Consider the following 26,613-nt stretch of genomic DNA (forward strand, 5'->3'; position numbering starts at 1 on the left):
AAAGAGAAACACAGTTCATGTTCTCTGTGAGCAGCAACAGTGTATTTATTTTTAATTTGACAATTTAGTAGGCTATTAATAACATCAAATTAGAGATGAAGTTGTCATTCAAAGGCCCTATAAATGAAATATTGACCTCTCTTTCTTGATTTAAAGAGCAAACGGCCTCGTGCTGCAGGAGAGTGAAGCTTCATTGACTCCAGCACACACAGGACTCACCAAGGATTGTTGTGCAGAGAGGAAGAGAGTTCTTCTTACTGCAGGATTTATGTTTCCACCAAGCAGAGCCCATCTGCCTGCTCCACATCTCCACCACCTGCAATGCACACCAGGCGTAGCTTTGGTTCGCTCTGGGGTCAGTGGCAGTTACCTGGAGCTTCTCGGTGCCACAGGAGAACAAATAAAAATAAATAAGTAGCAGGGGGGTGTCTTATTGGGCTTCTAAGATGACCTCGCTCAGTGGCTCACGCTGAGGAGAAAATGTGAAAAGTTCACTGAGGTTTGGTGGCTCAGTCTAATTCATGAAGTGCATGCGAGCCACCTGGACACATCTTCACCTTCACTTTGAATACAAAACACATACTAATGGTGTCACTTTATGTTGAAAAGTGTTGGGGGCATGGGGGGGGGGGGGGGGGATATTTAAGTAGTCCTCAACATACGCTTCTGGGCAATGTAATAGGGTTTTCCATCGTTTGACGTCTAACCACCACAATTCATTCAACATTTATAAATCTGTTAAAGAAAGCTTATACATTTCAAGGTTTGATTAGATGTTTTTAGTTACTGTGAAAAAATAATATTGAAGGGAAGTCCTAAATAACAATTTAATATTTTTTCACACTTTTGCTTTCAACGTAAAACTAGCATGCATTTTGGTCGATTAATAGTAATGGGGGGATATTTTTTTATGTGAGCTCAACTTTATTTGGACTTGTATTTATTGTTTAGACATATTTGAGCACTTGTAAATCTACTTGATTAAAAAAAAAAAAGAAGCTTTTATTCTAGATTAACATTGCATTTTTTTGTTTTCTAATTATGCAAATACAATTATCTGAAAGTGTACTAATTTGTTAGTTAGCAAATCTTGGTGCATGCTTTCAAATAGTGGTAGGGACATGTCATGGTGTGAATAGCACACATGACGGTCAGAATTGGATTGAACTGAACTATAGTCCATTTCAGTCTTGATACAGTATGACTCAACACAGACCAAAATGTGCAACTCAAGCCGGAAGAAACATCACATCATGATGCCCAAAGCCACAATTGGGTCTTATTCAATCTTTTGAAATGTCTTCAAATGTTTGGCAAGCCCTGAAAGAGAGAAACAGGCAGATTATTTCCCCCTAAAAACACACATTTTGTGGAGTTTGTGAATGTCATTCGAGTCTGCAGAACATTTCATGCTTTAAAAGTTTGTTTTTTTATATTGTTTGTTTGTGTTTTTGTCCAGGAGTCAGGCATTCCTGAGCCCTGACAAAGCCCTCAGTCACTCGAGTCATCTGGGTTCATGTTATCCAGATGCTGTGACACAAAACTGATCTGAATAACAATACAATAAGGAATCAACTTGAACAGTAAGAAGTGTTTTGCAGGATTCATATTCATGATGACCATTAACATAACAGCGTTTCCTTAATGTTGGGGATTCTGTTCAATACAAAACTAATGTAGGTCAAATGAAAACATAAATAGGAAACAGATAGAAGCCTTCTGAATGCTTAGTTTGACCTTTAATGTTTCAAATCTTAGTCAAATAGTTTCACTCACACATTGAAAACCTATAATCGTACAGAAATGGTTGTTTCTTGAATCTTGGAGGACAAATTAAATAATTGAAACACCAGTATAGACAAACCAGGAAGAATACAGATATAATCCACGTAAAAAAAAATCTGATTCAAAAATTTAAATATAAGGAAATTATTGTTGAAAAAAAAATTGGGATTCTGAAAAATATGTGCGTATACAAAGATACATTTCATGATAAATTACTGAAATGATGTATATTTTATAATTAATTAATGAATGTCACATAGGTAAACATATCGTTTGTACACACAAGCACGCACAACATGTACCCTTACTTCCATGAATGTCCTCTGTATATAAATACCAAGAAGTCCAACATCTGACAAACGAAAAGATAATTCTCTCAGGCATCATGTGACAGCACTCCTGCCCTCGATTTAGAGGAACGCCTCAGACCTGTTTTCATCTCTGGGATGTTTGAAACCACCAGTTGTCGTTGGGGGAATAAATGAGCTCTGACTTTTACCAGAGAGCAGCGCAGAAACGTTTCTGCCTGTGTGAGTTAGTTCACGATGTCTTTATAAGTCGGTTTCACATTTTCAAGAGAGCTTGCGCATTCCTCAGAGTTTATATCCATTTCCTATTTCTTTACCTTAGCTAAAAGAGATGGCTAATTGTGGAAGGCAGGAATAAATCAAAAGAGATATCTTGTTATGTAATCTTTTCTTTATCGGTAAGTGATTGTGGGAATTTGAGTTATGGTTATTTTACATTTAATTGCTTAGTAAAGCCGTATCTCTGAAAAATGATTTAACTACAAGTGTGGTTCAACCCTAACGTGGTTTCTGTAACCTTGAGGACACATTGCCCAGGTTATAGAACAGGGAGAATCTCCACATATATACTTGTGTTGAGAAGCTTATACTCAATAATAACTGAGTGCTTTCACCTGTAATATTGGTGTACTATGGCCCTAGGTGTATTAAGGATGTAACAGGAGTGCAAACTTGGGGCAATTTCAATTATATACAAATCAATCCCTTTTGAATCTTCCTAAAACTGTCTCAAGTCAAATTTACCTTGAACGCCTGACAAAAAATGTCAAAAAATCGAAAGCAGTACCGCATGCTTTTAAAAATACTCAGCAAAATGGACACTGTGCGAAACTGTAGCTAAAACTTGGAAGCAGCCTCTGTTACGGTCCTCTAGTCTAATGCACTTGAAGACAGCACTCAGAGGGATTTGGATAGCCACGGTCTCTCTGGCAGACTCCATCTGACAACTTGTGCTGACTTGAGGTCAGGCAGGCTGAGAGGGACATTCCTCATCTTATCTAAATGTGCGGTGGAGCACTCATTTCACCACGCAATGGATTTTGGATGTCTTAAGTTACATATCATTTAGCCATAACCCAAAAGTAAACAGAAGTAATGAAGACTGGTGGACGCTGGTTCAACAATATCGTTTCAGCAGCGGTAGTTGGGGAGGAAAGCCTGGGAAAATCTGAACACATGTCAAAGAAAGTGACAATATATAACTGCACATTTATTTCACCTGTCTCTGCATGATGTATGCAATACATATCTGAAGTTGGCTTTATCAGAGTTGTGCATTGACTGATTGATGACAGATACTCCCCCCTTGATGTCCCCCCTGAAGGAGAACACTGCTCTTGGGTTTCACAACATCCCCCAAGTGGGCTGGACCACCACATCTCTGGCATACGCCACTCTGAAGACTGAAATCCCTGCAGTACAGTCAAAACACAGCCTGCAGACATGTGCCGAGCGAAAGATAGGAGAAGATAAATACACAGACATGCATTTCCTGCCAGGGAACCACTCTGCAGCTCCGACTATTTGTTTTGATATTCATTAAGTTATCATTTCCAGGCGGCGAGGAACCTCCGAGCCTCGAGGTCCATCGCCTCCGGGGGGGCAGTGTTTGCGGACGGACGCCTTGTAGCTCTCCAAACTCAAATACACCAGAGACAAGGCCATTATAATCCACGACTGGAAATAAAGAAAACGTTCTAATTCCAACACCAATGTTTGTGCCCGGCGCTTAAAAGCAGTCATTTCAAGCCCACTGTTGGCGAGCAGGAACTGAATGTAGCCACTAAAATGTCACTTAACCCTTAAAATGGCGATATTTTGGGGAAATTAAAGAATGACTGTTTTTCTAATATCTGGGCTACAATTACAATTTCATGACTCTTTTCAAAATGTGAATTTTTTTCTAAAATACATTTCCCATTTAGGGTATACATTTTTTTATTGAACCTATATGACATCCATATAACACCAACACCACGCCCAGGTTACACCTATAATATAGCCATATCACACCCAATGTACATCCATATCACACCCATGTTACTGTACCTCCATATCACACCCATGTTACTGTACATCCATATCACACCCATGTTACTGTACATCCATATCACACCCATGTCACTGTACCTCCATATCACACCCATGTTACTGTACCTCCATATCACACCCATGTTACTGTACATCCATATCACACCCATGTTACTGTACATCCATATCACACCCATGTTACTGTACATCCATATCACACCCATGTTACTGTACCTCCATATCACACCCATGTTACTGTACCTCCATATCACACCCATGTTACTGTATATCCATATCACACCCATGTTACTGTACATCCATATCACACCCATGTTACTGTACACCCATATCACACCCATGTTACTGTACCTCCATATCACACCCATGTTACTGTACATCCATATCACACCCATGTTACTGTACATCCATATCACACCCAATGTACAACCATATCACACCCATGTTACTGTACATCCATATCACTCCCATGTTACTGTACATCCATATCACACCCAATGTACAACCATATCACACCCATGTTACTGTACATCCATATCACACCCATGTTACTGTACCTCCATATCACACCCATGTTACACCCACATTGCCCCAACTTCACACCCATAGTACATCTAGGTTCCACCTGTGTTACACATGTTACACCCATTTATTACACCTATCTTAAACCCATATTGCTGTTATTAGACCCATAATTCACTGTATTTACACGAGTATAGGTTTCAAAACATAAGTCTATCTGTGAGTGATTATCTCGGTTGTATAGCCTTATCGGGGCGATGTGTCCTCCAGGATACAGAAACTATTTAAGGGTTACATTTTATTCTTTAAAGAGCAGAATACGTGTAAAAGGCAAGTCTCTTCCCACGGCTGCAAACTATAGTTACTTTGTTTGTTGTCGAGACAGTAAATCAGCATAGAAACAACCGTTCAGCATCCAAGGAAACATGAATTCACGGGTATCAAAAGTTCCTGGTTCTGATTTCCTGCCATCATTTGCATATGAAGCGTGCCATTGTGTTTGGTTCAGGCGCTGAAACTTGAGCTGAGTCAACATAACGAAAGTGCCCGAAGATATTTGGGCTGGTCCGGGTCCTATTGCTCTTAATTCATTTTTGTTCGGTACGGGGAGCTCAAGTTTTCAGCTGAGTTTGAAAAGAACAGCTGCAGGGGGAAATGTTAAATTGTGAGAAAATATCCTTTTTAATAAAAATAGAGAGATTTTTCGTCATGGAAGGAAGAAATGGTCTTCTGAGATCCATTGGTTCAAATGTTGGGTCATCACCACAACACAGATTGTTAGCAAACAATTGCATCCAAACTTTCCTGAACTCGGTGCACATATTTTGAAGAACCTGCTTTCTTAGGGATATCTATCTGAAAATGAACCAATATCAGATAGATGTGTCTTTGAGTTCTTCACATGTTGGGTGAATCTGAAAAGCTGTGGAAGAGTTTGTGTGTTACTTGTAGAATTTGTCCCTCTTCTTGCCTCCTCCCCAGCCGCCGCTCTTCATGACTGGGTTGTCTCGGAAGGACATGCGCTCCTTTTTTGACGGAGCAGACGTGACTCTCGGAGGAGATGGGACTTCTTTTCCTGGAGACGTAGAAGGAAAATGCATCAATATCTCATGTGTGAATCCAACGGTGTCAAATCCACTTTTCATAGAAGGTAATGCGTACAATGTGTGCTTTTTAAAATAGCAGATTTAGTGTTCGTCAATCATGATTCTACTGGATTGTTGCTGACATGGCCTGCTCTTTTTATTTGCTCAGCCCTTGTTATGGTCCTTAATAGCGTGGGTTATCAATAATCATCATTGAAAGGTTTCTAGGGTTAGGGTTAGGAAGGACTTTGCCCTCCAAAACAAACAGTTGCTTCAGTTGTGGGAAAAGTAATGTATCATTTATTGTACACCTAAGGATTTCCCTCTAAAACAGGGGTCTCAAACTCAAGGCTCGGGGGCCAAATCCGGCTCGTGACTTCATTTTATGCGGCCCCGCAAGAGCTTGCAAAGAATATAATACGTTTATTATACGGCTACATGCCACTTTACAGAAGCAGGTTGTCTATAAACTACATGTCCCACAATGCATTTCGTTTTGTGACATGCGCACTGAAGAGACTTGCTTTCAACCGTAGTTAATTACTAAGTTATTATCCTATCCGATAATAATCCAATTCAGAGGCAATCATGTGATATAATACATTATTTTATATATATATATATATTATATATCTATATAGTTACAACCGGCCCTTTGAGTGCAACCTTTATGCGAATGTGGCCCTCAATGAAATTGAGTTTGACACCCCTGCTCTAAAAGGACCGAGTCAAAATATGACCTCATGTTGTCTCTCATCAAACAACAAAGAAAACTTTCTCTCTCAAGTTGCTCTTGTCAACAACCAATCAATGATGCCATTTATCTAAGCAATAATAACATAATCTAACACAAAGAGTGTTCCTTAAAACCTTAAAACAAGATATGTGCAACTCTTGACCTTGCATGAGTTACATTTCGACTCCAGTTGAGTCTCTCTTTCATGAAGCTCGAGACAACACAATGTTAAACCTGGCTGTAAAGTCTTAAGTCTGAGCAGGTGAGTTGTGTGTGAGCTGCACCAGAGGCCCATTCCTTTCCACCTGGGGATCAGTGTGGAGCTTTTCAAACACACAGTACAAAGGCAGCGCTTCCACCGGGGGTGATGCGTTCCACGTGTCGGCCGCCACACACAGGGCGCCACACAGCGGGGGGGCTCTGGAGGAGGTGGGGGGGGCAGATACGGCTCCAGATATCTGCACAGCTTGCACACTGTATAGAATATCCAACCACTCTCGAGTCATACCTTATCGCACCTCTAAAGATTTTGATTTTACACATGTCTGTCGTGTAACACCGTTTTCCTCCACTCACATTCGTGTAATGTAGTTTGAAGATAAACCGCCGCAGTCTTTGTGCTTGTTTTCAGAGATCCGGGTGGTTTATTAAAGACTTTTGTCCAATTATCTGATCTAAATCTCGACGAAAGTACTGCGGTCGTGCCATTTAATGTACGGAAATGGGGGGAAAGAAATGGCCGCACATTGGACCCAAACCGCTGTGACCAAATACATTGTTTTCGACCATTTCACTCCTATTAGAGTTGAACGGCGGACGAAATTGAGGGAGCAGATATGCAACTCAAGTGGTTTCCTGTGCACAGGTAATGAAAATATTTTGTGAGCCTGGAAACGCATTTTATGGCAGCGTCCCAGCAAGTGGTGAGTATCGCATTGCAGCGGGTTAAAGAGTATTTATGTCATCGTGACTGCAATGGCAAAGCAAGTGAACCTCGTCACTTTAAAGCCTCACTTTGATGTATGCACGCCACTTCAGAAGGCACAACATATATGATCAATATTATTTGTTGTGCCTAAAAAACATTAGCTGCTTATTTAGCTAATTCCCTTTTGTCAACCAATTTCCTTTAATTTGTTTTTCATGATGCAACTCAGAACCCTTTGTGTCCTTTCCAAGTTTATAGAATATCTAATTGGCTTTATGAGAAATGTTCTTGCCTTGGACATACATTCATATTTCAGTTTGACACATGTTGCTAAGTGGTGTTTTCATCATCGCAGACAAAGGGGCTTTCTCTCTGCAGAACAACGGTCCGCCTGCCTAACACGACAACGCTCGCTGCTGCACCTCGTGGAAATCATTTTGAAATCATCACCGGAATCCAATTTGTCTTCGTTACCGGGGACAGGGCTCTCCTTCTCTTGGATTCCTGAGCTTGTTTAAAGTGGTCATCTGCCGTCAGTCTGTCAGTGGCATCTTTGTCGCTCAAACTCCTGACAGAAGACCCAGTCATTCTTCACTGAAAGGACTTTTTTTTTTTTTTGCCCGTTTCCTGTCAGAGGAGTAATTCGCGGCACTCTGTCCCCGGCCCGACCTCATGCTGCCCCCCCCCCCCCCTCTCCTCTTTCAGAAACAGCCGACTAGTGGACTCAGTGTAGGCTGGATAAGCAGCAGACTTTATCGAGACTCTGCGCTCTTGGCCTGTGTTACAGAGGGGGGGCGTGTGGCGCAGTGGATTAATGCGCTGATCTTTGAATCAGAGTCCCAGAAGCAAGTTTGAGTCCCACTGCAGTCAGCATGTCGTTGTGTCCCTGAGACACTTCACCCCAAATTGCTCCTGCAGGGCCGGCTCTGACCAATTTGCCGCCCTAGGCAAGATTTTAGCTGGCGCCCCCCCCCCCCCCCCAAAATGCAGACACTCACTATGATTCGCGTATGCATGCACGGTTGTGGCACCACCAAAACAGAAAGATATGGACGCAAGATGTGTGTAAAGTGTATTTAGTATCCTATCCATTTGAGCATGATTTAAGTGGGGGGTGGACCTCACCTCCTCTAGGGCGGTCCGGGGGCATGCTTTTCAAATATTGAAGTTTAAAGCATCAATCTGGTGCACTTTGAGAGCAATATGAGGAGATCTATGGATACATCTCTCAACAACCATTTGAAACAGAACTTGAAGCAGATTTTCTTTTTCTTTATGGATATTTTACAAATCACTCCCCTTTTAAACTTTATTCTTGTTTATTAATAACAATTTTTTTTACTGTCATATAGTATTTTATACTATAAGAGAATAGATGAAAATCTATTCTTTTATTTTTGTATAACTAATGATCATATAAAGGTGTGCCTTTACCTCACTGAGCTGAGGTTATCAGAGCCGCTCAGTCTTTCAGGAGAGAGCTCTCTAAAGCTCTCCCCCCGCGGCCGATTACACACTAAATTCCAATGTTAATAAAAGCTGTATACGTTTTTTGGGAGTTTGATTTATTTTAAATTAACACAAATACATCATTTAAAACCTATAATTGCACACTAAAACCATTATTTCAAAAAAGAACTATTTCACATAAACCTCTGGTTTTTACTGGGGCTGGGGCAGTTCAACTGTTCAACTTGATTTGGGGGGGGGGGGGGGGGGGTGCGCCATAGTTTATGGGCGCTGTATGCAATATAGACATAGTTCTGTTAGTATAAGATAATAAGATGTACTTTGTTGATCCAAAATCGGGAAATTGTGTTGTTATGAAATAAAAAAATAAAAATTATATTTTATTTATTTTTTATTTTTGGCGCCCCCCATTGATTGATGCGCCCTTAGCATTCGCCTATACTGCCTATGCCAAGGGCCGGCCCTGTGCTCCTGTGGGGATTGCCCACAGTACTGAGTATGTAAGTCGCTTTGGATAAAAGTGTCTAACAAGTAACATGGAATGTAATGTAATAAAAACATCTGTACACACATGTGCTTAATGTACAGGTATATACACACATTTGCATACAAAGACATTAAAATAATGACAATATATGATACTGATGATATATATTCTTAGGTTTGTATATGAAATTGCTTGAAACATTTGGACTTTTTAGGCAAAATGTCAGTTTAACTACATAAAAAGTGTCATAAAGCTAACATAAGCATGAAGTAAATATGTTATACAACCATATTTAATACATACAGTATACATATATCTGTCTGTCTGTCTATTATTCAAATCATATGTTAGGCATGTGTGTATGGAGGCATGTTTATAAAATACTTTTATTGTTGTGATTAAACACTGCTCATTATTTCCTTACTCAAAATGTTGTTTAAATTAGCTTTTAAATCAAACATTGGCATTAAAAGTCTCTATTGACATTTATCTGGATTACCAGTCATTGTAAGAGAAGAATAAAAACAGGGTCAGTGACTTGAATTGTTTACTTTAAGAGAATAGGCGTATATTGTGTTTCAGAACATTTTATTAATGTTTTTTTGGATTCTATTCAACAATCACTCGGAAATCCCCTGTAAACGGGGCGATTTTGGGTAGAAAAGCGACTCACTTGCATGACCCAAAGAGTTTCTGTGAGGATAATCGTTCTCGTTGCAGAGCTGGGCAGCTAAACTGTTGTTGGCGCACGATCCGCTGGCGTGACGTTCTGCGGATCCCAGGTCTGCCTGCACGCACAGAAACACACACAGAAAAGAGGCCCAACATGACACGCAGGCACTCCTGCATTTCGAATAACATTCAACAACCAGGGGCTCTGCCGTCTGAACATATCTAAGAAACAGGAGGAGAGGGCGTCTCCTCTTGCCAGTGATCATAACTCAAACTGCTCTATAACTGCGCAGGGAGACCTGTTACTCCCGACTTCAAAGCCCTCACCAGCATCACAATCATTCACGGGTCCATGCAAACTTCTCCAAAGTGACACTGGGATTTCTGCAAGTAAAATGAAGAAATTGCAGCCGGTTAATCCAATTGGAAGTGTCACTGTGGAGTGAAACAAACCCCCCCCCCCCCCCTGCCTCCTTTAAAACCAAGGAGACAGGCTCCAGGAGAGGGAGCCCACTGCAGGACCGCTGAATGTAAATACTGCATACCTTCACATGCATGAAAATAACCCCCCTAGAGAAGATCAAAATCAAGATGCACTGTCATTGAAATAATTGGGGGAAACAGAGGGGGGGGGGGTGTACTCACCACGAGCTGCACTCTGCCTCCGTTCAGAATGTCCGAGCTGATCTCCGGTAAGAAATGCACGCTGAGTAAAAGATAAGAAAACATAGGCCCGGACATTTAGAGCTCTGCATATCTCAAATCAATTCAGAAGTTTCCTTTCTTCCTCGCTAAGCTATTACCTCTGACCAAATAAACACCGATGCCATGTTTGATCATCTTAACGTCTATTCGTTAGGTAGGGGGCCTCGCTGCCTCTGTTACTGAATGTTTTATGGTATGTATTTTAATAAACAGTAGTTATAATAAAAGGCATTTTGGTTCAACTTTTGGTTCCATGGTATCCAAAAACAATCAGTACAATAATAACATTTTAAATGAACAGAATTAAGCATGGCCAATCAGATATCCTTTCTTTTTTATTAATAGAACCTGACCCCCACCATTAAACACTAAAAACGTCAAATAAATCAAATCTCCCTCGTCTCACTTGTTTCTTCACTTTCCCTGCACAGAACGATGTAGTGTATTTGTACTGTTGGTTATAAATGCATCCATTACAGGAGGCAAGCATCCCCTTAAATGGGAGTTTGGCAATATTTTTGGATGGAAATGTATTTTTAATTACTGTAAAATAGTTAATTTAACTTTATGTTAGTGGGAAAAGAAGTGGCATCTCACCCTACAAATAGCTTTGCCTATTCGGTATCCCCCTCTGAGACGTATGCTGCGTCCACAATCAAATAAAAAGTACATTTTTTGTAGTATATAGTGCCGCTTACATGCCATCAGGATGTTACTGATGTGGCGGGGAGTGATACTGAGTAGTATGTGTATGTAAGCCCACATGTAGAAGTGTGTATGTATGTACCATGGCTGAAGACCTTTTAGGTAAATAAAGTTGTCTCATAGAAACCTTATTATTACACTCCATGACATAAAGTCAATTATACAGCATACTGTGAAGGACTCTTACATTCTTGATGCTCAGAGAGTTTCAATGTTTAATATTTAAAAGCTCAACAGCAAAGAATGTCTCTTGCCAAAACGTCCCAGTTGCACAATCAGAGAAAAACGTTTCAAAAAGATTACAAAATGCTGTAATTGGTTAAAGTGACCATTTAAAGCCCCTGATGAAGCGCTCACCTCTCTGAGCCCCGGTCAGAGCGAGCAGCCTGGGTCTGAAGCCACTGCTGAGCTCGCTGCTGCTTCACTCGCTCCACCTTCTCCGCCTGCTGAAGCTCCAGCTCAGCCTGGACAACTGCACTCGACAGGAAACATCAAACAAACGTCACTGGCCATTTTTTTTTTTTCTTGAAAGCTAAGCAACATTCTTGATGAGAGTGCTGTGCCTAATCAGGGAAAGTTGTGGTGAAGGTGGCATGCTTCTCGGCGTAATCGATACTGCAGGGAAGGGGTTGTTTTAACAGATTCTCACAGAAGTACAAGCTTAACAAATAAACAGCTGAAAAGGGCCTGATCTGGAGCAACAGTTGACATGTTACACTGTAATTACAGCCGGCCAGTTCCCAGCACCGAGAGATCAGTGGTCAGAGCTCCAAGTGTTTACGTTTGGGCTTAAGGTGGTGTATTTGTTTGGAGGACTCAGAGGCATTGCTATTTAAAGTCGCTGATAGATGCAACAGGAGGGGGATCTACTTTTTCTAACAATTGTGGTTCTTTGTTAAATTGAATCTAAGCAGTGTTTGCTAAAGAGAGAAATCTGATGGGCTGCTGATTTACGAGGTTATGCTGAAATCCCATAATAAGGTCGTAATTCAAAGCAAACATTTACGTTGTGCTGACAGTAATGCCGCCGCAGATGGGTGTAAACTGATAATGGATTTTGACAGCCTGATGCTGGAACTAATGATGCATTTATTTAAGCCATTAACTTGCTTTTGCTGAGCTGTAAAAAAAAAAAACAGGGGGGAGAATAGCTTTACAGTTTTCATGGGTTAATTGAGGAGCCCCCACTAAAAATGTCAAGTGATGGATGATTCCCCCGGGGCAGCGACGGACAGGAAATGGCTACTCGCACTTCCCAAAAGCTGGAAACACACAGAGAGACAAGGCGAAGGCAGTCTGGAAAAAGAGAAAGTGTGCTTAATGAAGCACTCTAAAAAAAGAGGGATGTCGTGCATGTTTTCATAAATGACAGTTTTTAATTTGCACAACTGCTACTTTGCACAATTGTAATGTATACAGAATAATCCAATGCCAATATGTGTCTATTGTATATTTCTATATATTTCCGTAGCTTAGTGAGATTGTATATTGTAGAGTGTTCAATATGTTCTTTATATTGGGTATTACTTTAGTGATATATGTCCTTTCTGTTGTGACTTTGAATGCACTTGTCGCTGATGTTACTTTGTATTTGTATTATATTGGTATCCTATTGTATCTTTTCAATATTTTTAACTTGTGTAATGCTTCACAACACTGCTGCCTTGACAAAATAATTTACCATTTTGGGATAAATAAAGTATCTACCTACCTACCTACCCATCTATCTATCTATCTATCTACCTACATATCCATCTACCTACCTACCTACCTACCTACCTACCTACCTACCTACCTACCTACCTACCTACCTACCTACCTACCTACCTACCTACCCATCTATCTACCCATCTATCTATCTATCTATCTACCTATCTACATATCCATCTATCTACCTACCTATCTACATATCCATCTATCTACCTACCTACCTATCTATCCATCTACCTACCTACCTATCTATCTACATAGCCATCTATCTACCTACCTATCTATCCATCTATCTATCTATCTATCTATCTATCCATCTATCTATCCATCTATCTATCTACCTACCTACCTATCTACATATCCATCTATCTACCTACCTACCTACCTATCTATCCATCTACCTACCTACCTATCTATCTACATAGCCATCTATCTACCTACCTAACTATCCATCTATCTATCTATCTACCTATCTATCCATCTACCTACCTACCTACCTACCTACCTACCTACCTACCTATCTATCTATCTAACTACCTATCCATCTATCTACCTACCTACCTACCTATCCATCTATCTACCTACCTACCTAATCATAGGATCCTGTATTGATAAGTAAATAAAAATGAAAGTGAAAATGGCTTTAAATTTGAAATCCCTAGATGTTAATTCATGAATGGAGGAATGTAGAAATCACAAGCTGATGAGCACCATGAAAAGAGTTTACTTCAGTAGCATAGAGCGTCTCTCCTCTCCCTCTCCCCCCCCCTTGAAGCCCCCTGCTGACCCCTCTCCACCTCCTGAATCCCCCTCCAGTTCTCCTCCAGGACATCAGGAGGGGGCCTGTAGGAGTCATGCCTGTTAAGAGGGGCTCTTAAGCACATTAAGAGATCTCGTCTCTTCTGACAAGGGAAGAGCTCTGACTTAATATGAGAGGGTTTGGGAGGAGGAGGGGTGGGGGGGAGGGGGGAGGGGGGAGGAGGCTTTGGCCGGGAGAAAACCCCAGCTGAAGGAGAGACATAATGCTGGCACTTTGGAGCCTCCTCCTCCTCCTCCTCCTCCTCCTCCTCCTCCTCCTCCTCCCTCACTGCAGAAACAAACAACCCAGGGTCAGACGGTGCATCAGGACCGCAGCAGAGCCCAATAACAACTGAATGAGTTGTGAGTGAGGATCCGGGACAGTGTAGGGAAAGTGAGCGGAGATGTGAGAATCAAACTACAATAAACACCGAAGTGTAACTGTAAACAGTGAGGTTGTAAATGAGAAAAAAGTGAGATCATTCAAACCACTGTAGTTGGACATGAAACAGAAATGAAAACACCTGTAATGTTGGTCATGCTTTGCACAGTAGACGCTGTGAGTACACACAACTACAACAAGTATGGTAGATGGGCGAGGAAGTTGAACCATAAAGAGAGACAGATCTTTAGAACGTTTTAAGGTATTGAGGTATTAAGGTAATAAAACAAAGTGTTGTAGCATGTCCTCCACGTCTAAAGGCAAAAAGGATGCCACATGTGGAAGGTGAGTCAGAAAGCCTGCCATCTTAACGATCTGAAGTCAGTTGTTAGTTCGTCTTACTGAGTGACTTTGCCCAAATATACATTAGCTCTGCTCGTTCCTTCCTTAAGTGTGCCAGTGCATCTCAAACATACTCTCTGAGGAGAGCGCTCCACTGCCTGAGATAAGTAGGAGATCATGGGGCTGAAATTGAATGCATATGAATGGTGGTAAATAGTCTGACATGAAGTTATTTTGGAGGACGGATGATAAACAAAACGATTGTGTTTCAGCTGGACTCTGTAGAGGACTTGAAGTGTGAAATCGAGTTAAGTGCTCAGGAGGTAGGGGTTCCAGTCTGAAATAAAAATATATACCCATGTGTCCCTCTGACATGAGGACGGATGTTTGGTGGGCTGGAAGAAGGAGGCTGGAAGGGGGTGTGTGCCTGGGGGGCTTGAGTGAAAGGAGTTGGTGAACAAGTAAGAGGAGAACCAAGGAGAAACGCTTTCACAACATCTGCAACATCTGCTGCACACAGACTCATGATGATACAAACCGTACAAAAAAGGGGAAGTGTGTTTCTACATGTTTTGCCTCTAAAGAGAAAATGTTTTGTGGCTCTGCTCCATTCTCTCCCTCTCTATCTCCCTCTCTGGGTATGTAAGCTGATACCCATTTCAAGTGGGTTACTCATGTCCAGCACATCCACACAAAGAGCCCGGATAAAATAAACACGCCGCGTCGGATATCTTGGAAAGAATCTGTCATGGGTTTGGGGCTAATCACCTCCAGAAGGGGCTTGACTCAAAGCCTGAAACGTTAGCCCCTGTCGGGGAGCGAGGCTGGGCCGGGCCGGGCTGAGAGTCCCCGGGCGCTGGGGACGGATCCGGAGGAGGGGGTGCTCCTACAGGTCAGGACCAGGGGGGCAGGAGTGGAGGAGGGCCCGTTTACAGACCTGAGCACCAGCTACACCGCCACCGGTGCTGCTACCTCACAATCACCTTGGAAGAAGGAAGCTGAATAGAATAGAATCTTTTATTCTCATTATAGAGGTACAGTGAGAGGAGGAGAGCTACTCCTTTTCCCAAAGAGACAACATACAAACAACAAGCATTCATCCTTCAATATGCAGATAAAGTGGAAGTGCAGGGATATATCGTCGAGTCCATTATACAGAATCTGTTGAATTAGAAAACCCCTAAAACCGAGCAGGTTAGAGGAACGGATCTTGTTGGAGTCGACTCCTTAGCCCATTTTACAGATTCAAGATTCAGATCCAAGATTCAAAGGTTTTATTGTCATATGCAAATCTGACCATTACAGCTACACTGTGGAAATGGCAACGAACTTCTTCTGACCTGAGCTCCTCCAACAATGCAAAATATAATAAAATACAAAAATCTGTTGAACTAAGAAAACCTCTAACACCAAGCAGGTTAGAGGAACGGATTGTTGCTCGAGTCGACTCCTTAACACATTTTAGAGAATCTGTTGATTTAGAAAACCTCTAAAATGGGGCTAGTTATGGCGCTTCTCCACTGCAGGGCTTCGCACGGCTTACGGTATGGCTAGGCCTCGTTAGGCCAGGCTCACTTTATGCTGCGTTTCCATTACAGTTTAGAAACTGGGGCAGTAACCATAGTAACGCAGTGTAGGCGGAGCCGTGACGTCAACTTCAATGCGAAACACAAAACCAACATCAGCCGTTAGCTAGCTGTTAGCCCTCAGAGCTCACAGCTCCTCATATCTGTTCAGAAACTAGACAAAAGTTAAACAAGTACAAACCACAGACTGTCTGTGTCATGGAGAATACAGTTGCTGGTTTATTTATGTCTGTATAGGCCGAGGTTGTGAGTGTGGACGGTCGGAGCATATACTGTGTTAGCTTAGCCGATCTCCATTCAGAAAACACGCATTTTAAAAGGCTTTTCGCCTGCCGTCTGTCTGCAGACTTGTCAAAGCATTAATTCATGGTTTTTACTATCCGGTATCAGTATGTTGTTACTTCGGCTTCATTTTTGAAACGTGTATTACAATTAAACCACGTTCAAATATGTTCATTTTGTTGTAGTTGCCAGCGATTCTCTCTCTAGTTTAGCATACTCAGCCTGGTTGTTGGCCCGGAAAGAACCTCGATTTAGGAGAGCCAGAAAAACTGTGAGAAAGTACCGGCTAGCCGGAACTACGCCTGGTGGCAACGTAACCAAAAACGGCATGCTTAAACCGCGCTGTAGTGGAAATGCGCCATTAGAGTAACAGATTTGGCAGGATCTGAGTGATGTTTTAACCAAAGACATTCTTCTTATCAGCTGATGCAGCTGCTTCTCAAAAACACCAGTCCTGTTGGATGAATTATAAAGACAAGGGCGGAGAGGAACGATAAGGACATTGGAAAGAAACTGGAAATATTGTTGTAACGTAATATGTCATTTGGATGGAGCCGGGCCTCGATTTGGCTGAAAGTCTATCCAAAGCACAAACACGTTTTAGTGTCAGTGGTCACAGTGACATACCACACCTGCATAAGTGTCTGATGAAAGTGCTTTGTAAATTTGGCAAAAATAATTAAAGATTCTTAAAAAAAATTGAGTAAGTTGCTTGATCTTTTCCTGGACAACGATAAATCAGTTTTTGCAGAATGAGGCGACTCCTTCACAACTACCCTACAAACAAATTACCAAAAGCGACCCACCCAAAAACAGTGATGCAAACACACGTATGGTGAAAAAAGAGAGAACTATTCGAAGCAGAAAAAAAACAGCGTAATATACCATTTGATATAATAATAATAATAATAATGCCTCCATTAACTGCTATTCTTTATAATATACTCAGATCAATAGAGACAGAGATGTTAAGTTATAAATCAAGGGTTTTTATTATTATTTACAGCAGGGGTGGGGAACCTTTTTCCTTTCAATTTTTACAACATCCTCCGAGGGCCGTACAAATGATTGAACTCAACCTCTGCTTAAAAAAACTAAAATCACAGCCCATTCATTTGGCCTTTCTTTCATGCTGTGCAAAGAAAAAGCAACCTCTTAATCCAGAGATCTCACCATGACTCACGTTTGCATGCACGTGCACGGTTGTGGCAGAAATATATGGACACAAGATGTGTGCAAATGTATTTAATATCCTATCCATGTGAACATGATTTAAGTGGGGGGGACCTAACCTCCTCTAGGGGGGGTCCGGAGGCATGTTCCCCCGTGAAGATTTTTTTTTAAATATTGAAGTTAAAAGCTTCAATCTGGTGCACTTTGAGAGCAACATGAGGAGATCTATGGACACATCTCTCAACACCCATTTGAAACAGAACTGTAAGCAGATTCTTCTTTTTGGATATTTTACAAATCACTCCCCTTTTAACCTCTATTCTTGTTATTTCTAACAACTTTTTTGTTCCTGTCATATTGTATTTTATACCTGTTTTTCGTTTAGTCTCTAATGTTCCATTAATAACTGGCCAGGAAAAACAGGCACTCGCTTGTGTAATTATTTTGCGGTCTAGATTTCTTCTTCTTTTTTGAAGTGAGAAGTCGGACTGACGGACCCCCCCAAAACAAAAACTCTTCGGTTCTCAACGAATTACACAAGTCACCCAAATCAGCGTTAAAAAAGCGGGAGGCGCCGAAAAGCGACTAATTTGCATCACTGCAAAAAAGATGAAGCAAAACGAATAACATCCCAGTTTTAAAGGAACAATTTGCTCCTTTTCTTATAAGTTTAACATGAAATGACAAGGAAACATATTCCTGCACGGCTTATTAAGGCTATTTCACGCTAATGTGAGCATTGGACTTGGACCACCAGTCCCTTCACTGCCTGTTGGCAAACGCTCTGACTGCTGGATGACCGCAAGCTCTGTGGATGTGAGGCCTTGACCCTGGTGGGGGAGGGGGGGGGGGGGGGGGTGCGGAGGAAAGATGGAGACAGGCATGATAAAAGCAAATCCCCCCCCCCCCCTCTCCTCCCTGAAGCTCTTCCCTCCCTTTTAAGTCTGCCTGTGGATGTCACAAAGCCAAATCATGTCTGCACCTCAGGGCAGGAGGCGGGGAAGATGGAGGGAGATGTGTTCGTCTTCTGGGACTATCAATCTACTTTACAACTGTCAATCACTTAACTCTTTGACATTGTTTGTATTATCCATAGCAATTAGAATAACATTTTAAAGAAGAATGTCATCCTTGATACTGAAAGTTATGTGAAACCAGATACATGTATTGTTTTAATCAAGCTTGTACTTTACCAGTGAGTTCATTTTATGGAGAAATTCTGCTTTCATACAACCTGGGTCTTTTTTGTGTAAGTACTGCTTTTGCAACAATTTCTAATCAAAAATGGTTGATGACTTATTCCTGATATATTCTGTTTAGAAATGACAGACTTCTTTTTTTTTTTTATTCTTCAGATACAACTCAGTTTAAAAAACAAACCATTTCTTTATGAAACAAGGGAAAGCATCTGCAGAAAGTAGTCTGTGCTTTGCTGGAACATTCTGGTTTTAATAACCACAAAAACTACTTACACAGGCATAATATTTCCAAAATTACTATGGTGATGTATTTTTCACCCGTACTTTATGAAACTTTATTTCAGTGATGTAACTATATTGGCAGATCTCACCACATAAGCCATTCCATGTTATTCTCACAGACAATTGCCAAAACTATGAAAATAATGAAGTTGTAAAAAATCTTTATTTTCCTTAGTCTGAGTTAAGCAGCACGCACGCACATTTCGTAGTGGCCAAACGGTGGTACTACAACGTATGTGTCAGTCACGCGATGTCATTGGGACAACAAATATTTTTCGAATTAAATTAAATTGGAACTTCAATTACGTCTGTAAATCAGAAGATACTTTATTGTATACATATATCAACTTACCAGGATGAACACGTAAATAGGCCTTTTTTAAATGACTGTCCTAGAATTGTTAAATACCCTAAAAGGTCAAATCCATAGTTATTTTCCCTCGGAAATTAATTTGACTGAGTCTATACCCGCAATGATTGGAGGCGGGGGTTTAAGGAAAACACAGGTCGCATGCTCTATAGGCCCAGATTCCCGGATCGTCTGGGTATTTTTGTATTTGTGAGTCAGGTCATTTTGGTTTCATGCCGCCTCCAATGCTGTATCGATGTTTCTCTAATACATCCATGAAGGCTATGGCCAAAAGCTAAGATGGCGACGGCCAACATGCCAAAGTAGATACTTTGAAACCGTAGTCAACATGGGTGACGTCACAGTGCCTATGGCCTCTTTCTACAAACAGTCAATGGTCTGAATGGAATGAACAGTCTCAAGTCTAAACATTAAATATATGTAAAGGTGTATTTAAATGAGTAGCGTGTTTGCCTACCTTTTATTTCATTCCTGTTGTGTTGTGTTGGCCTGTTTCGTGCCTCCACTGGTCCCAGCTGGTAACTGCACTTGTTAACCGAGGAATGGCGGTCAAAGGGATCTAGCAGAGACAAAAAGAGAGAAAGGGTCAAAGAAGGACAAGGCAGGCTTTAAACAAGAAACAGAAAACCAAAAATATGACATTCGGAACATTTTAGAACAGCGCTCTGGTTCCACTGAGGCAGATGCCATTAGGAGTTAGTTCAGACATAGACCTGTTTGCGGGTGGAGCAAGATGACAAGAGCCCTGCTATTGGAGTCATGCATTTGTAATTCTGATCAAAGAGCAGCCTCCCTCTACATGACGTTGGCATGATAATCGTGGCAGGACTACTGTTCCTCGGTGCAGAGCGGAGGTGAGGTCACCTTCCTCTGCTCAACCACTACAATGAGAGGGAATGAAAGTCATCACAGGAAGACTTGTCAAGAGCTTTCTTGGCAATCGTTATTTCCTTCGCAGGCTCTCAAATAAGGCTCAACAAGAGGCGACAGCTCCTGGCTTCTGCTGTCTGTTATGGCTCGTTAACATACGCGGGGTGGAAAGGTTGGCTGCTGAAGCACGGCTGAAGGAACAAAGACGAGAATGAAAAGAGGCAATAACGGGTGTGGATTTGTTCCCGTTTTGGAAAATGGATTTATGTCCCAAGAGCAGCTCCTTCCATATTGTAAGGGATATCTGGTGTTAAAGATTAGGAATGAGGAGACAGGAAGACACATTGGTTCAGGTGAAGAAGGATTACTGATTAAAGAAAGCTTTGTATTTGAGGCGATTTATTAGGTCAAAGAAAACATAAGAGCTTTCAGATTTGCCGGCATTATCTTTATATTTGCTGTTATTTCATATAACTTTATGCTTATTGGATAAGAAGCTAAAACATTCCACATACAAGAAACACAAATGCAAACAATTTTTACATGGAGGTGTTGATGTTTATTAAGTCTACCCTCGATGTAGATAGGGTGGACAAAATAATAGAATCACTTGTCAGTATAACGCAATGCAACCTCTAAAGTTATTGTACATGTGTGTATGAGCTGTGAAGTTTAAAGGTGGGCTAGGTAATTTACTTCAGAAACACTTGTTGTTATATTCCATGGAATGCTCTTAACATCCCGATAGCAATGAATACATTAAATGCTTTGACAATAAATACATAAAAATATCATCTCTGGAAGCCGTGGCGCTGTAAAAAGCACGACCAATCATCTGAGCCGGCCCAGCTAAAGAAACTGGATGGCCTACCTGCCTGTCAGCCTTCCATCTGTGCACAAACTTATCTCGTGCCCTCATTGGTCATGTGCACGTTCGTGTGTGTTGGAGGAGGGGCTCTGTAAGGAAGTCTGAAGGAAGGGGCAGATTCTTTTTGTCTGCTTACTTTCAAATTCTAGCACAATCGAACTGTGTTCTCCTTTCTTACCTACCCTACCTTTAAGCCAGGTGTACCTTCAGTAATTCAAGAAACTGAGTGTGTATTTAAAACGATATCCTTTTAGACACACTCACCTCTACGTTTACTCTGCTGTTGTTTAGTTGACTTCATCTTCCGAGCTCTCTTGAGCATCTGGAGAGCTGTGTGGCTGTGAGTGAACCCCCTGAAAAAGAAAGAAAAAAGGTCAGACTGTCACACACATAATTACATTCAGTGAAATAACAAAACTCACATCAACAGAAGATATATGATAAGACGATGATTTACCATTCTTCTATGATCTTTTCCGATCTTTCAGAGAGACGGCTGAGCACCGACGCTGAAGCAGGAGACTTGCTTCTGAAATCACACAGAGATTATCGAGCTTAAAATAAATTGTTAAACGTTTTTTTACTGCACTTTATTAAAGATTTTAAGTTAGGTGGCGCTTTAGTTCTGGAGCAAAATCCTATATCATACAGTACCATGGTCAATAAGCAATGTGAAATCTAATGTCATTCATATCCATTGCCTTTGTTTTAAATATATGAATATTACAAAGTCAGTGTCGTTTGAATCTCAGTTTATTGGTACATCCTACTTAAAGGTCACCTATCATGCTATTTTTAGGCAATAGCATAGGTCTCAGAAAAACATGTCTATGAAGTGTTTTGCTCAAAATACCAAACAGATCACCCATTCTAGCCATGCCTCATATCCCTCTATTTCATTTCCTGTTTCAAAAGTGCTGATTTGGGGATAAAGCTTAAAAATTAAAAAAAGATTGATTAAAATAAAAAGGGAGGGGGCTGAGCTCATGCGGGACCCGGCAGCTACTGTCTAAACTAAATGCTGCCGTGATGAAACGCCATATCATGGATTATCAAGGATTATCTCTGAAACAGTATGGAGCTCAAAGGCTTTTTCTCTTGCCGGTTATACCACAAGGTGAGTTCCTTTTTACTTCCTGCTTCTTCACACACATGCTCTCCAGTACAGGTTAGCTCTGAGTGTTAGCGATGCTAATGTAAACACCGACCATATCACGTCCAAAGCAGTCGGGCATTGTTTCTGATAGCAACGTTTCTGATAGGGCCGTGGGTCCACATTTCAGATATTACGTCATATCGGACGCAAATCTGGATCAGCTCCGTTGTTCCCCCGTTTTTAGAGATTTGGGTACGGAGGAAAAGAGAGGGTTTTATTTTCTGACGCTGCGTGAGTTCCCCGACACACCGGGGACACATGTTTAAGTATAAAAGACATCAAAAAGTGCATTTAGCATGATAGGTCCTCTTTAAGGTGTGAATATGAAGACCATAGTTACTCTAAGTAGCCTGTTAAACACCTACAGCATATTCCCCATTCTAAACTGAGTTTGAGTTTGTTCTGTGGTTAGAAACCTACTCACACAAGAACACCCCAACAACCTGTTACTTTGTAAGATGTTTGGTACCAAATGCAGTTCAATGGCAGGCAGTAATAAGGCTGTGGGTGAATCTACCTGTTGGAGCTCTCAGGGGAAACTCTCTGTTCAGCAGCCTGTTCTGGAGGCACCCAGGCCTGCTTCGGCCTCCACACAGGCGGGGGTGAGAGTATATACTCAGAGGGTTCAGGAAAGTGAACAGGAGGCTGAAACAAATACATAAAACAGTGTCAGCAATAATCCAAAGTTCTTAACACTTTTACAGTTAGAGTGATTTTAGATAACTTGTTTATTGGGTCCTAAATTGTCTTCAAAAGAGTTGTTCATTTACCGAAGTGGTTCTTTACATATGGGCGACTGTCGCTCTATCTGGAGAGACGTGACTTGGGCCATTCTGGGAGGACTGATGACTGACTTGAGAGGTGCCAGTTTTGCCTCCTGGGCACTGCCGAGGTGCACAAGGACACCAGATCGCTGATCTCTGGTCGACGTGAAATAGCTACCCAAGCATGGGTATAAAGGCAAGACTAACTTTCATTGTGTGTGCGGTACTGTGTATACTGTACGTACATGTGTGGGACGATTAAGGAGGAATTCATTCTAATATTCCATTTCCACTTTTTACATTTGAAAATTGAAAAAATTTTGTGTTTTTAGAAGTTTGAGAGGCTTGAGCTCTAAATGTAAAAATATATGCCTCTCTGTCTGAGACAATATAGTTCTGAGTATGTGTCAAATGAAATATGATGTGTACAAGAATGTCCACTAACACTTAAATCAAGTGCATGTTTTCTTTTTAGGTATTTGTCAGAGCATTTTCCCAAAAGGAATGCTCGTATGTAAGTCAAACTAACAGCTTCATTTCTCTCCAGATCCCATTCTTTTTTTTTGTGAAAGTGCTAAATTGTTGATCCGTGCCTTTGATGTGTACATCGGTGTCAACACAATAAGTCCGGCCTGACGGCAGCTGCGCCGCATCAGCTGGCCTAAAGCAGCCACCATGATGTACAGTGCTGAGCGCGCTCCAAAGAAAAGATCCAACGAGAGGAAAATGAAGGGGGGAAACTTTTCCCTCCAGGAAATAATCTTGTTTTTCAAGAGAGTCAATTCAAAGAGGAGAGTGAGGGACATCCTGAAAGCGGCCATGGCCGAGATGAGAAAGAAACAAGAAAATAACTCTTCCATTGACATCACACAGGGGCTGGTGGACCACTTTCACTAAAGCACCAGGTTTTCCACATTACATATTACCTTCAGAGACCGTGGCTGGTCTGACATAAGGTATCGTCTGGGAGGGGAGTCCTCAGGAAGGGACAATGTCCACTGTTTCTCCAGCGCTGCCTACCAAAGAAAACATGTGTATTTACCGGTAATTGCATTTTTTTTTTTTTTTTTTTTTTTGATATACTTTATTAATCCCTCTGGGGAAATTGTTTCTCTGCATTTGACCCATCCTAGTGTTAGGAGCAGTGTGCTGCCATTTTGAACGGTGCCCGGGGAGCAGTGTAGGGAACGGTGCTTTGCTCAGGGACACCTCGGTAGCACTTGGTCTTGCCGGGACTTGAACTGGTGACCTTCCAGTTGCCAAGCCAAGTCCCTATCGACTTCGTCACCACCGCCCTTGTCCTTTCCATATTTCTGGAAAGGACAAGGGCGGAACAACAAAGAGTATTGTGTAGTGTGTTATATCGGCTTTAGTGCATGTAAATGGTCTGCAAAGGCTTAAATCCCTGAGTTCCCTGCAGAGTGAGTTTCTGTCCCACACACTCTCTAAATATTCGTGTTTCTGGACTCATGTGTAAACCTGTATTAGTTGGTGTCTTTTCACACAGGTTTTTCTGCATGTGTGTACATATTTCTGTGTTTGTGCATCGGGAGCGTGAACTGTATGGATACAATGTTGGATAGTTATTAAAGGTCCAGGTTTTGTGTGTCTGACAGGTCGTGGGGGAAGCAACAACTGAACCATGAACGTGAGGAGCACATACCTCATCGAAGTCAAATTCATCCACGTCCACCTCCTCAAAGGTGTCGTCCTCAGCCGCGTCGGGGCGTGTGACAGCAGCCAGAGCAGATGCGAGCCTCCTCCTCAGAGAAAAGCCCCTCCAAAACGCCTGAAGAAAAAATAAATAAAAAACCTCCATGAATCACGAGGTAAATATGGTGTGTTATCCCATTAGAGAGATAAAACATGCTAACCTCTCTTTTAATTGCACAGTGTTCTGCTGTCTGAACTCTGCGTGACTCCGGGCGGAGACAAATGGAGCTCCAGTGAGCCTCTAAATCCTCCAATTCCCAGAGGGCCGCGGGGGGCACATTTCACTTCAAGTAGAGCCGAGCAGGAATCCTAGAACCGTTACTACCGCACTTCTTTGGAATCTGATTAATCACTCCGAATCCCCCATCCCGCCACAACACACTTTTCTACAGTTCCTCCACTCCCACCTCCTCCCTCCGAGAGCCCTTAAGGACCCATCAAACACTTTGTGTGATGCGGAGGGATTTGGGAGAAGTGTTGAGTAGCATGTTTTTTAGAACAGCAGCCTGTGCCTATACACAGAGGATTAGCAGAATAAGCCTCCATAACGCGTATGAGGAATGAAGATGAATGTTGAAGGGTGAAAATGGAAATATTCAGATATTCACTGGAAAATTCTAGTTGTAGCAATAAGGCGCTTAATCACACATTGACAGGTTAACAAGCAAATGCTGAATTAAATAGTGACGTTTGTTTTTTCTTTACAATAATTACAATTGCTCACTCAAGCTTAATGGATGCTAGTGTTCCTGCTCTTGGGTGGAACAAACAACCAATCTGAAGACTGCACATTAATCTATGGGAAGTTGGGATTGGTCATTTTCTCTATTTAAAGACATTTCATAGACGCAATGATAAACCAACAATTACCTCAAATTGACCATACGTTTTTGGTCATTTCTGCTCTCTGACATTTGAGTTGTTCTAATGCAGTCTTCTTTAGTTTCCAATGCATCTGTGGACATGGTGATCGAATAGATGGGTTGACTGAACTGCACTTAGACATGATGATTAGAAAAGATCTAAGAGGTTGGTTAAATTAAGGAAAGATATTTGAACTTTATGAGCTCAGAAAAAATGGTCTGTCAGAAGGTGTTGCAACTGCAGTGTTGGTGGAGAAAAACAATTCTACACTTTGGCCCAATCCCAATCCCAATCCACGCCCTACACCCTACACCCTACACCCTACACACTACACACTACACACTAGATACTAGACACTAGATACTAGACACTACACACTACACCCTACACACTACACACTACCCTTACACACTACCCCTCCGTTTGCACGTTCGCGCGGAGGGTCCGCCACATTAAGTGCTGTTCCAAACCAACGAGTGTGGAGGGGGAGTGGGCTATCAAGCCCTCAAACAGCGAGTCTGCAGCGGTGCTGACTGGAGACCGGTCTCTACCTGACCGGAGTCACGCTGTGTGTGTCCGTCAGGAAACAAGCTGTTTACAAGTAGTTCCAGCAAACATCCACTGATAAACTGCGATGTTAAGAACCTCATGATAACCTCATATTGTTTTAACTTAGGATCATACCTGTGTTTAGTCTAGAAAAAGGTAAATGTGTGCATTTTGTTATTAAGTTTTGTGTATTTACAGACTGTTGCAAAAACTAAGAAGCTTATAAACATCTGGTTTAAAACTAAAAGAGCTT

At 41.6% G+C, this 26,613-nt stretch overlaps 1 protein-coding gene across 1 annotated transcript in view; it reads right to left on the reverse strand.

The window, feature by feature from the left end:
- Positions 1-1,721: 1,721 nt before the first annotated feature.
- The window catches only part of lrriq1 (leucine-rich repeats and IQ motif containing 1), a 32,156-nt gene continuing 7,264 nt past the window's right edge, over positions 1,722-26,613 (reverse strand). The window contains exons 8-17 of the mRNA XM_079684577.1: positions 24,898-25,023; positions 24,161-24,250; positions 22,988-23,115; positions 21,772-21,843; positions 21,579-21,667; positions 20,034-20,135; positions 11,810-11,924; positions 10,688-10,748; positions 10,044-10,158; positions 1,722-5,739 (exon numbers count right to left, since the gene is read on the reverse strand). Of these exons, the coding sequence (XP_079540703.1) occupies positions 5,606-5,739; positions 10,044-10,158; positions 10,688-10,748; positions 11,810-11,924; positions 20,034-20,135; positions 21,579-21,667; positions 21,772-21,843; positions 22,988-23,115; positions 24,161-24,250; positions 24,898-25,023 (1,032 nt within the window). The 3' untranslated portion in view covers positions 1,722-5,605. The remainder of the gene's footprint in view (positions 5,740-10,043; positions 10,159-10,687; positions 10,749-11,809; positions 11,925-20,033; positions 20,136-21,578; positions 21,668-21,771; positions 21,844-22,987; positions 23,116-24,160; positions 24,251-24,897; positions 25,024-26,613) is intronic.

Source organism: Notothenia rossii (assembly GCF_949606895.1).
Source record: "Notothenia rossii genome assembly, chromosome: 5".
Lineage (NCBI taxonomy): Eukaryota > Metazoa > Chordata > Actinopteri > Perciformes > Nototheniidae > Notothenia > Notothenia rossii.